At 40.6% G+C, this 12,270-nt stretch overlaps 1 protein-coding gene across 27 annotated transcripts in view; it reads left to right on the top strand.

The window, feature by feature from the left end:
• The window catches only part of WDR27 (WD repeat domain 27), a 214,781-nt gene that overhangs the window by 49,012 nt on the left and 153,499 nt on the right, over window positions 1-12,270 (top strand). For 22 of the 27 annotated variants that reach the window (XR_013381352.1, XR_013381345.1, XM_077900308.1 and 19 more), the window contains one exon: window positions 2,066-2,124. The exons of the other annotated variants lie outside the window; for them this stretch is intronic. Coding sequence is in view for 8 of the 22 variants with exons in the window: in XM_077900308.1 (XP_077756434.1) it covers window positions 2,066-2,124 (59 nt within the window). In the remaining 14 variants the exon portion in view is untranslated. Of the gene's footprint in view, window positions 1-2,065; window positions 2,125-12,270 lie in introns of those variants that run through there. 27 annotated transcript variants of the gene reach the window in all.

The raw sequence follows: 12,270 nt of genomic DNA, 5'->3' as shown, positions 1-12,270 counted from the left end.
TTGAACAAAAGCATATTATTAGCAGACTGGCAGTTTATTAAAATTCCACAACTATATTTCCATCTAATGTTCCACATTATCCTTGCCCACAGCCAACCATCCCCCAAAACTAGCAATCTCAGAAAATAGCAAAGTGTGTTAAGAACTTTCTTTCAGACCATACTGATTTTACTTGGTCTTTAGTTCATAATATACTGTGGAATTATCCATTTCAACATTAATAACCTAAAGATGTGCACTGGAAGGTTATCTTGGACCTTGTAGGTGAGAAAAAAAAGTTATGAATATGTTCAAGTTTTGAAAATTCTATTTGGTACAAGTTGAGTGAGAGGAGCCTCCCGTGTCTCTGTCTCTCTCTCTGTTTCTGTCTCTATACCTATACTCAGTCTCTATCTAGATCTATCCTCTCTGCTTATAATGCCTGACTCATTTAGGAGAAAAGGCAACCCATCCATATTCTAAAGTAACTTAAACACGTACTGTGAGGCTGCTACATTAGTTGAAAGACTTACAACACTGGAGAAAAGCCCAAGTAAAAATGATAACATTTCCAGGAGATTAACGCAGTTTAGAATTTTGTGTTTATTTCGTCTTCCTAAAAAATCTTGATGGTCCAACCAGTGAGACATCAAAAATCCACCCGGAACTTGAGTTAATATATATTTGTAACTATACTCAGAACTCTGTATACCCACCTCTCTCCTCCCCACTAACATGGCACACATTTCTTTTGCTGTTTTTCTTCTTCACTCTGTTTGCCATTAAAGCCAGGAATTCAAAAATGAGGAAGTTCTGAAGGGCAGACTCTACAAAACTGACCTAACTTGGCTTAAGCTCTTAAAAATTTTGGCCCAGGGTAGCCAAATATATTCTAGTTATAATAGTTGTAAGATTTATGGGTTCAAATTCTATGAAACTGAAAATCAAGGAATAATTTTTTCTTTCCTTATCTAAGGAATTATTTTTTTTAATTCAAGCAGACTTTCAGGATGAGAAAATTTACCATATTTTTAGTTTACCATGCCTTTGGGGGCATTTTGTTCCCTAACAGCTTTCTAAACCCATACTTATAGATAACTTTTAATTGGCTCAAATTATTCTTAAAATGAGTAAAGGGAGAAACTACTAATTTGTTCCTCAATATTAAGTCTTCTCTTCTTGCTTTAGAATTTTAGATGAACACAAAACCACACTAGCTAGAGAGTAATTTCTTTCTGTCTCCCTTGCAAACCAAGTTTTGCCATTGACGTGTGAGTGTATATGACTGGAATTTTCAGGTCACATTAGAAAACTGCTTTTCTTCATTTCCTCTTTCCCTATATTTATTACTTAATAAAAATTACCTATTTTATGAAAATTGATACTCTCCTGGGAATAGAAAAGCTAGTGAAAATTGTCCTCATGTTCAACTTGTTTCCAAACTAAGAGGGATTAGTAAAATAAATTCACAAATAACTGAAACAAAGTAAAACAAGACAAGTAAGCATAATAGATGTATACACAATGCTAAAGGTTCAAAGGAAAAATATATCTGGCCTGAGGCATCCAAAAAATAATTTATTCAGGAGTTAATGATTGAGAAAGGTGATAACGAATAAAGTGGGAGAAGCTGGCACCCTGGCCCTGGCCCTGGCCCTGGCCCTGGTCCACCCTGAAAAATGCAGAGAAGTCAAATGCTTCCTGTGAATCTTGACACAGACACCGAGTTAGCTGACATTATTCCAGCAACGCTGTGGGTCAGAAATGTGTTCACTACTTTACATGTCTAGCTTTCTATAGGTGCTGTAACATGACCACAAACTCAGTAGCTTTAAAACAACACAAATTCAATACCTTAGCATTCTGAAGATTAGAAATCCAAAACGGGTTTCACAGGGCCAAACTCAAGGGGTGGGCAGGGCAGCAGTTCCTTTCTGCAGCCTCTGAGGAGGATCCATTTCCTTGCCCTTTCCAGCTTCTAGAGTTTGCCCACATTCCTTGGCTAGTAGCTTCTTCCTCTGTCTTCATAGCAATGCTGATAGAATTCTCACACTGCATCACTCTGACCTTCCTTTTCTACTTTAAGGAGACTTGTGTATACGTGGGACCCATCCAGAGGATCCGGAAAAATATCTCTATCTCAAGGTCAGCTGATTAGCAACCTTAATTCCTTCTTGCCATGTAACATTATATTCAGATTCTGAGGATTAGGATGTGGATATCTTTGGGAGGCCATTATTCTGCCTATCACATATAATCTCATTTAATCTTTACAGATCCATGATGTTGGTACTAGTGTTAACTCTATAAATAAGAAATGAAGGAATAGAAAGATTAAGGGATTTGCCCATGATTACCAAGCCACTAAGTGGCAGGTCAGAATTGAGAACTCAAATATTTCTTACTCCAGGGCCGAAACTTTGATAAATACCAAAAATCTGGGTCACTTTAAAGTGACCAATAATTCAGTGTTAAAAAACCACGAGTCCCAGGTAATTGGCAGGTTTTAACACTGAGAAACCCCCTCCGTCCCAGGCAAACTACAATGGTTAATCACCATATTTGAACACTTAACCCAAATCTCTATTACAATAGTTTAGTGAGAATTTATTAAGAGCCTGGTGACCAGAGATCATCACTAAATTCCAGAGGACTCCATTGTGGCAGGATATGGTGCTTTACAAGGCACAGAGATGGCAGAGAAACTCTACCTCTTCTTCCAAGTTAATGTTTCCCTGGCTTTGAAAGAGGACTTCAACTACTCCCAACTACTGAGTTCTTGTTTCCTTCTTGTATTTTAACTCTGGCAAAAGAGTAGGCAAAGCGTCCCCTGATGGGAACTGAAACTACCACCTCAAGCAATAGGGACTTCCCTGAGTCATCAAGACCCTCTACTCATGACAATGATGACCTGACTTTTATTGCCTACCTGCACATACCCACCAACCTTTGCCCCATTTTCCTTACATAAACTTGTAAGTATTTTTAAAAGATTTTATTTATTTATGAGACAGAGAGAGAGAGAGAGATACAGACAGAGAGAAAGAGACACAGGCAGAGGGAGAAGCAGGCTCCATGCAGGGAGCCTGATGCGGGGATTCGATCCCAGGTCTCCAGGATCACGCCCTGGACTGAAGGTGGTGCTAAACCGCTGAGCCACCCCGGCTGCCCTAAACTTTTAAGTATTTTGGGCACTTTGGAGATAGTCTTTGAAATGCTAATCTGTTGGCCTTACTGAAATAAATTCCTTTACTGTTTCACCACCACTCATTTCTCTGTCTTTGGATTTTGTCAGCAGCAAGGGACAAACCTAGTCTGCTGAGGCTCTTGGAGCCAGGTGCTCTCATAGCCCTTCTGTCCAACTAGTTTGACTAAAAGATGCATTCGCTGAAGATGGTCCAGATAATTTACTCCAAGAAGATTCATAAGTAGGGCCTTGAATGTAGATGGGAAAATATACTTGAGGTAGAAAATTTAGAATTACTACAATTAGTGTCTTGAACTGACAATAGAAACCCACCCTGGGACAGGGATTGGAGTACTTTGTTTTTATAGGAGGTGATTCCAAGAGGCATTTGTGGGGGCTGGGAAAGAGAAGAAAGGATGGAAGCCAATATAGTGGATGATGATGAATAGGTTACTGATAAGGACAGCTGGATTACTGACAATGGACAAAGTTACTGAAAATGGACAGATCCCACTGGGACCTTTGAGAAGATGGTGTAGAACATGCATCAGAGTTGTTCCCTGCAGAGGTGAGGAAGTTAGGATTCTGGCCAGGCAGTAGGAAGCCTGCAGCATGCACTGAAACCGAAACTGCCAAGGGGATATGGGCAGAGCACCAATAGTTCTAATTTGCCTATCCAAATCATTTCCTGAGTCTTCCCACTTCTCATAATTTCTACAGTGACAATCCTTGTTTGAGCCACCACAGCAGTTTCCCCATTGGCTTTCTTGATTCCACTTTTCCTCCCCACCCAATCCCCACAAAAAAGCCAAATGTCTTTTCTAAAGCATGACTCCAATTATGTCACCCACACCCTAGCAAAAACTCAGATTCTTGTTACCAGCTAGAATCTAGCTTCCTCATTGCCTTCAAAGCCTTCCATGGTCTGGCTACCTCATCTCTCTGATCTTACCTCCAAGTAAACCTGGTTCATTACTCAGCTATCTACTTTTCTTTTTGTTGATTATATTTGTTTCAGTCTTTGCTCTTTGGGTTCTCTGCTTTTCCCACATTAACTCTAATAATCACCTCCACACAAAGGCCTTTTCTTATTTATTAACCTTAGCCCCAGTCATTCATTTCACTGACTCTTAGAGCAATTATTGGTCCCCTAAAAACTCTTTTTGTTTTCATATTTATTGTCTCTCTCTGCACACTATAACGTAAACTCCTAATTGGCAGTAATTTGGAATATCTTGTTCAAAGCCATGTTCCCAGTACCTAGAATGGTTCCTTGCACTAGGGATTTCAGAGATATTTCCTACCGAAAAAATGTTTCCAAGATGGATGAAGTTGAATGGAAGGGCTTATCTGTCTTGATTATCATAAACATAACTCCAATATACCATGTTTATTACTGGTTTACAATATCATGAGGAGATGATTTGTTAAGAAAAAGTAAAACTGATGAGATTATGAAAAATTTTTCATCAGTGAAGTCCCATTTAATGAAGTCATTATTTTCAAAGAGGTTTCTAATCCTAATGTTCTAGATATTTTTAGAATGGATATAAAATGACAACTTAGAATTTTCTTTTTCCTTTTAAGTAAATCTACTTCTAGATCTGGCTTAAAATTATTCTCTTCCAGATTTAGTCAATGTATTAAAAAGTAGCTAAAACTAACAGTATTGAAAAACATATCAATCAACTTCCGGGAGGTAAGTTATTACTTTCTGCAAACCTAGACAGCTCTACTTGGTCTAAATCTTTAAATTAAGGCTGTAATTTTTTATTTTCTGTATTGTGGTTCCTAACTTCCTGTTCTACTATTGACTAATTATATGTTGCATCAAATCCCATCTCATATGAAGACCTTATTAAAAATTTGGAATGAAGTTGGCAAATTTTAAATAGAAAGAAATAAATGCACACTGTCAGAGTTCAGTAGGACACTGACAGTGGAACACAATACTCCAAAGTGAGTCTCAAAGCCCTTCAAATACAGCCCAACATACATTGCAGCCTTCTGCCCTCCTTTTCCCTCCCCCCACTCCCCACCAGTCACCCTGTTTTGTCTACACCTGTTACAGAAGCAGGCTTCCTCCCTCTTGCCTGTCTTTGCCTGGGCTCTTTCCCAGCCTATCCCCCATCCTGTCAGCATACTCTACTCTCACACCTCTCTTCTTTCATGTTCCAGCTCAAGGTTTCCTTCTTCTAGGAAGCTCTTTCCAAACCCCCAGGCACTTGCTTGGTCTTTATTCCTGTGCTCAGTGTTCAAATTATACTTGGTAAAAATATGCCTAACATCCCTCTTTTCAAACTGCTGTGTAATGGTTTATGTCCAAATCAACATCCATCCTGCTGGATGATCTCTCAGGGCAAGAACACCATCTATTCTGGAATCCTCAACACTTACCATACTCACTACAGGAAGTGCTCACTAAGTAGCCGGTGAATATTCTACTCATTTCAACATACCTTGGGGTTCTAAGAGGGTGTGTTCTGCACATATTATTTTGCTCTGCATTGGTAATTGGCAATTGGCAGGGGTTGGGGGACATGTTATGTTCATGTCTCCTCTTTTTCCCTATATTCTCCCTTCTGTCTTCAGAATGGAACAGCAACTAGATGAAGAGACTGGACTGAGGTTCTGACACCTTATATATATACTACCTCTGACACCAGGACACAGGCATCAGCTTGCAGGGCTTTTCTCTGACTTCTTATTTCTTTTTATGAATACTTCTCCCATCTACTCTCCCTTTCCAAGAGTTCTTGTGCCCTTGGGCTTTTCAAGTTCCCTATCTAGGGCTTTCTCATCTTCCTTGACACTTCTATCAATACCCCAAAATTACTTAAATATATGTATACAGGAACCTTTCTATTTTAAAAGGCATAGATTACTTCCAATGAAATTCTACTAAGTGGGACTCCTGGGTAGCTCAGTGGTTGAGCATCTGCCTTCGGCTCAGAGTATGATCCCCAGGTTCTGGGATGAGTCCCACATTGGGCTTCCTGTGGGGAGTCTACTTCTCCTTCTGCCTGTGTCTCAGCCTCTCTCTGTGTCTCTAATGAGTGAATAAAAAAATATTTAAAAAAAGAAATTCTAATAAGTAAACTTTTTAATTTGGCATCTAGCTGTGTTTTACTAATTCTAGCACTCTGCATCTAAGCCTTCCATATAAAATAACTTTTTATAAAAAAACACATATTTATTAATTTGCTAATTACCAACTTGCATGTTGTGACCTTTAATTTTAAGTGTCAGCTTGAGTATGGTGTCCAGATTAAACATTCTGGGTGTGTCTGGGAAGGGTATTTCCAGAAGAGATTAGCATATGAATCACTGGACTCAACAGATTGCCTCCCCCATGTAGTTGGGCCTCATCCAATCCAGTGGGGGCCTGAATAGAGCTATTAGCAGAAAAAGGAGGAATTCACCTTCTTTTTTCCTGCCTCATTGAATACAATAGGACGTCTCATATCTTTCCTGGGACTGAAATTTACACCATCTGCTCCCTGGTTCTCAGGCCTTCAGGTTTAAGACTGAATTACATCATTGGGTTTCCTAGGTCTCCAGCTTACAGTTGGTAGATCATGGGACTTCTTAGCTTCCATATTCACATGAACCAATTCCTCATAATAAATCTGATATTTATATCTATATCTATATTTATATCCACCTCCTATTAGTTCCATTTTTCTGAAGAACACTAACAGATTTAAAATATATACTTTATATAAAATAAATACAAATAAAGCCACAATGTCACTTCTGCTCATTTTTTAAACTACCAGTACTCCATAATACAGAAATTTACCTCAATAAATTAATTTCTGACTGAATTTCAATTGTTTTAAATAACTCTTTAATCTAATATTGGCCTTACCCTACAGATTTAAGGGGAAAAAAAGCCTAATTCACCTCGAATTCAGTATCACATTTTGAGTAGGTGTTTTTGCCTCACCCTTTAAATACCAACTCAAAAAGTTTTCAAAACAAATTTGTTAATTTGTGTTTTTTTCTTCTTTTTCAAATAGTAAACTCTATATTTGATCAAGTAAAGTCCTATTATTTCATCATTACATGAGAGGGTTTTCTTTAATGTTTAAAAAATATTTTAAATTCAAAGTGTAAAAGTCATTTGAATGTCACTCTATAAAACTGTAGGAAGCAATAGGTTAAAGTTCTTTTCTCCTTTCCCATCCCCATTTCTCTGGAGACCACTTCTGCTGGCAACTGGGTACACATTTTTCCCAATGATTAGGATTTCCTTCAACCCTCCTTCTTACAAACTTTTTCCTTCAACTCAATAGTTCCCTAAATATATCCCTGACTGGCTCTCCTTTGCTGAACTGCCAATTATGAAAGAACTGTCCTCTTTATACTTTATTTCTTTTTTTTTCTTTTTTTTTAAATTTTTTATTTATTTATGATAGTCACAGAGAGAGAGAGAGAGAGAGAGAGAGAGAGGCAGAGACACAGGCAGAGGGAGAAGCAGGCTCCATACACCGGGAGCCTGACGTGGGATTCGATCCCGGGTCTCCAGGATCGCGCCCTGGGCCAAAGGCAGGTGCCAAACCGCTGCGCCACCCAGGGATCCCTATACTTTATTTCTTATTCATTCTTCAACCTGTAACTCTCTGTCCCTCTGCTCTTCTGATACTACTCTCACTAAAATACACCCATGCCCACATAGCTACCCAATTCAGGAACTTTTCTTCCTTCCCAGTCTTCATCTCACTTGATATGGCTTCTTCCTCTGAACCCTGGCATCATGAAGTCCATTCCTCCCTTGCCTTCTAGGACAACACTCTCCTGGTTTTCCTCCTATCACTAATGGCTACTTTTCAATTCCTGTTTGTCCTATCACACCTGTGTTTCTCATGTCAGTGTTCCATAGACTTCTACTCTTGGGTTTTCTTTCTTCTCCTCTACATGTCTTTCTGTATTCTCATCCATCAGTTTCAACTATTACCTTTGTGAAGGATTTCTTTTCCTTTGGTGCCCATGATTTTTGGTCACACTGCTTTGAAGAATCAAGAGGTAGACCAAATGAAGGGTAGTGGGAAGCAAAGTAAAGCTTATTGAGCCAGGGTAAAGAAAAGTTTACTGAGCAACAGTTACAAAAAAGAGGAAGGGGACCCAAGAGGGTAGAGTTGACAATTTGGTGTTCAAATCTAGGGGTTTTTATGGCCTCTTTGGTGTAGACTGTTTTAATCTGATTAACCCCATGCACCTGTCACCCAATCAGGTTTTTGTCCCCATGCTCATCTAGCTATCAAGTAGTCGTTCATGTGGGAAAGGGTGGAGGGTTACTTCAAGGGTGGTGAAGACCAAGAGGTCTGTGGTGGGACCAAGAGGGTAGTGGCCACCACTGCCCTAGGGCATGCTTGCCAGCTTCAGGCCACCAGATCAAGCTCTTTGTTTAAATATCTCACTAGCTAGTGAACTGGCCCCTGGGCCTAAGTTAGGACGCCCAAGGTTAGTCCCTTTCTTTCTGTCACACACAAGTTCTAAGTCCTCTTAGTAGGATGACTTAGAGCAGGGGCATTGAGGAAAGTCTAGAATAACAGAATAGGAGTCTTTCTTTTTCCTTTTAAGGGCTGTTTTGCTCTTAGGATGGGGTAGGGCAGGGGGAGGCTTGCCCCTGATGACTTTTCTTCTGACTATCCTTCATTACCTATATACTAATAACTTCCAGATCTGTCTGTAGACCCTGATGTGAATCAGGCTAATGCCATCTTGGGCAAATCTGCCATGATAACCAGTTTGTGACCTGAAACCTTCTTGATCATGACCTCCCTCCTCCCCCACCACCATTCTTTTGTTTGGCCACACACTTACGTACACCATCAGTGTATGTTGATCTGCCCCAGAGATAGGACTCTTCTTAAACATTCTCCTTTTTTTTGGGGGGGGGGGTCCCTAAACATGTACTCCTAGCTTCCAGGGCTATAAATTCAGGTCTTAAAGGAGGTGAGGTTGTGGAGATCTGCTTGTCTTTGTGGCAGCCCAAGACATGCTTCTATCCGTAAGTTCCCTTAATAAACCATTTCCTGTCAAGCTGGACTTCGAAGCATTTTTCTTTGGTCTTCTGGCTCCTTTGGCCTTTGGAGGTCATTTGCATATACCTCTCTTTCATGGAACAACCGTACTCTTCTCCTGACTTACAAATGCCCAAATCTATTTTCTAATATCTCTAATGGGCTGCCCCAGATTCACAATTAAACTCCCCTTGTTTGTAGCTGAATTTGTGATGTCTCCCCTCTCATCATAACCTGATAATAACCTGATCCTCTTCCTATATTCCATAGCTTGCTCACATTCCCACTCATTCCTGTTGACCAAACTGAAACAAGTGAATCTTTCTCTTCTCTTTGCCCATCTTCGTATCTAGTTTCTCAGTAAATTATTTTACTATTACTCTGAAATATTCTGTTCTGTCACTACCACATTTCTAAAGATACTTTCAACAATCTCTGTGTGAGTTATTATAACACTTTAAAACTAATTTCTCATCCTTTAATCATAGAACCGTCAAGTCATTATCCAGATTGCAGTTATTTTCTGATACATCCATTTCAGTTCCCTGTTTTAAAACCTCCAATATTTTCTACTATTCACAGGATTTTAAAATGCATACCTAAAAATTAACAAGTCAGGAAACAGCAAATGTTGGCAAGGATGGGGAGAAAGGGGAACTGTCTTACATTTTTGGTGGGGATATAAGCTAGTACAGCCACTCTGGAAAATAGTATGGAGGTTCCTAAAAGTTAAAACTAGAACTACCCTATGACCCAGCAATTGCACTACTAGGTATTTACCCAATGGATACAAATGTTGTGATCTGAAGGGGCACCTGCACCCCAATGTTTATAGCAGCAATGTCCACAATAGCCAAACTATGGAAAGAGCCCAGATGTCCATCAACAGATGAATGGATAAAGAAGATGTGGTATATATACAAAGTGGAATTTTACTTAGCCACCAAAAGGATGAAATCTCACCATCTGCAATAACATGGATGGAACTGGAGGGTATTATGCTAAGCAAAATAAGTCAGTTAGAGAAAGACAATTATCATATGGCTTCACTCATGTGTGGAATTTAAGAATCAAAATAAAGGAGCATAGGGGAAGGGAGGGAAAAATAAAATAAGACAAAATCAGAGAGGGAGACAAACCGTAAGAGACTACTAACTATAGGAAACCAATGGAGGGTTGCTGGAGGGGAGGTGGGTAGAGGGATGGGGTGACTGGGTGATGGGCATGAAGGAAGGCATGTGATGTAATGAGCACTGGGTGTTATATAGGTCTGATGAATAACTGAACTCTACATCTGAAACTAATAATACACTGTGTTAATTAATTGACTTAAGATAAAAAACACATACCTGTTATAATCACATATTACACACATTAAATGATAACTCTCTCTCACACACAAATAAGGTAGTTAGCCATCAGATTCCATTTTATCTAACCATCCCTGCCTACTAATGCCCTATCTTTTAACCATTCCTCAAGCTGTCTGAGTTCCTGCTTGCATCTGGGTCCTTGCTCAGGGTGTTTCATCAGCATTCAACCAGCAATTTCATTGTGATTGAACTGTGAATATGTTCTCTCTTCGAGAGAAGTGAGCAGTTAAGATGATCCCTGTTTTTTAAATCAGGGAAAGGTTGACACCCCTGGGGGGCGGGTCGGAGGGACACTCCTGGGGGTGTCTAAGGGACGCCTGGCCCAGCCTGTGCAGCCTGGACACCCAGTGGATGTTGGATGTCACTGACAGGGGACAGGACAGGCTCAAAGCCAGTTGTTTTCTTGGGGGTGATCTTCCTGAAGGTGGGAATGCTGTATCTGGGCAAGTCCTGGGCGGCTGATGGAGCCAGGCTAGCAGGTGTCACCCCTGGTGGGGCTGCACTGGCTCTGATTGCCCACTGGACTGTCTAGGCAGGGGTGTGGAGTGTGGTGCCAGAGACCATGCAGGACGTTAGGGGACAGCTGGCTCTGTTTCCAATCATTGAAAAAGGAAATGACCTTAAAACGACAGTGTCCTGTTAGTTGCAGATCCTTGTGGTAGGGAAGTAGAACAACATCTGTAAAGTCAGGGTTTCTTCAGTCCACCTAACAGGAAGGCAGTAGATTTTTCTTTCCTCTGAAATTAAAGCAGCTAAATATAAAGAGTACTATTACCTTTAAAAATGTTTAAGAATTTCGGAAAGGACTTCAATACTGTGGCTGTGTCTGATTTGCTGCTACCCCCACTTCACACCTATCAGTGGCCTGGCTCCCTGTTAGCTCGTTCTACCTCAGGAGAGCCAGAACTGGGGTCTCTTCTGACCTGGGTCATGTGCAGAGCTTTAGATCTTCTTCTGCTACAGAGTAACCCAGCAAGGATACGTTAATGATGGTCCCATTTGTCACTTTCTGTGATGACCATCCTATTGTGAGAGTCTCCTCGAGGTGGCGAGCACTCTAGCAGCCTTCAAATGCTTGACTTGTGACCTCAGCATTTCCAGCCTTTTTGGCTTCAGAGATTCCATTAGCTCCATTAGCTTCAAGCTTTGTCTATATATAGACAAAATTTCATTCACCTTGGGCTAGACTCAGACCGGCTTAAATTGGACCCAGTTTGACCCAGGACCACATCCAATTTTTAAGTCGGACCCAGTCTGATAACCACCAGCAGTTCCCAGTGTGGAATCTGGGGAGAATGGGGAGACAATTGGGGGAGGGCTTCCAACCACATGGGGAACTGTGGAAATCCAATGGGATCAGGAGCTCAACACAGGGAGTGCAGAGCTCAGAGCAGGGCGCAAGTCACCCAGGGTCCTGGGAAGTCAGGAGAACTCCAAGTGCTTGCAGGTGTATGCCTGTGTTTCTCCTTGTCCCCAAAGCTGCTAGATGTCGCTTCACATCCCATCACTGCTGCTAAATCTGTTAACAAAACTCAGCTGAATAAATTTAAAGATTAAATTGGCTATTTAATGATGCAGGAGTCAGCATCCCCGTCTAGCCACAGGTAGGAGCTTTGTGGAGCCATGGGAAAGGAAAGGCTTTCCAAGGTGGAAAGAGTGTGGAAGGACTTTTATGGAGAATGCACGGTTTTGGGCAAGGTCA

Source organism: Canis aureus, chromosome 1 (genome assembly GCF_053574225.1).
Source record: "Canis aureus isolate CA01 chromosome 1, VMU_Caureus_v.1.0, whole genome shotgun sequence".
NCBI lineage: Eukaryota > Metazoa > Chordata > Mammalia > Carnivora > Canidae > Canis > Canis aureus.
This window is presented reverse-complemented; position numbering and strand designations above follow the sequence as displayed.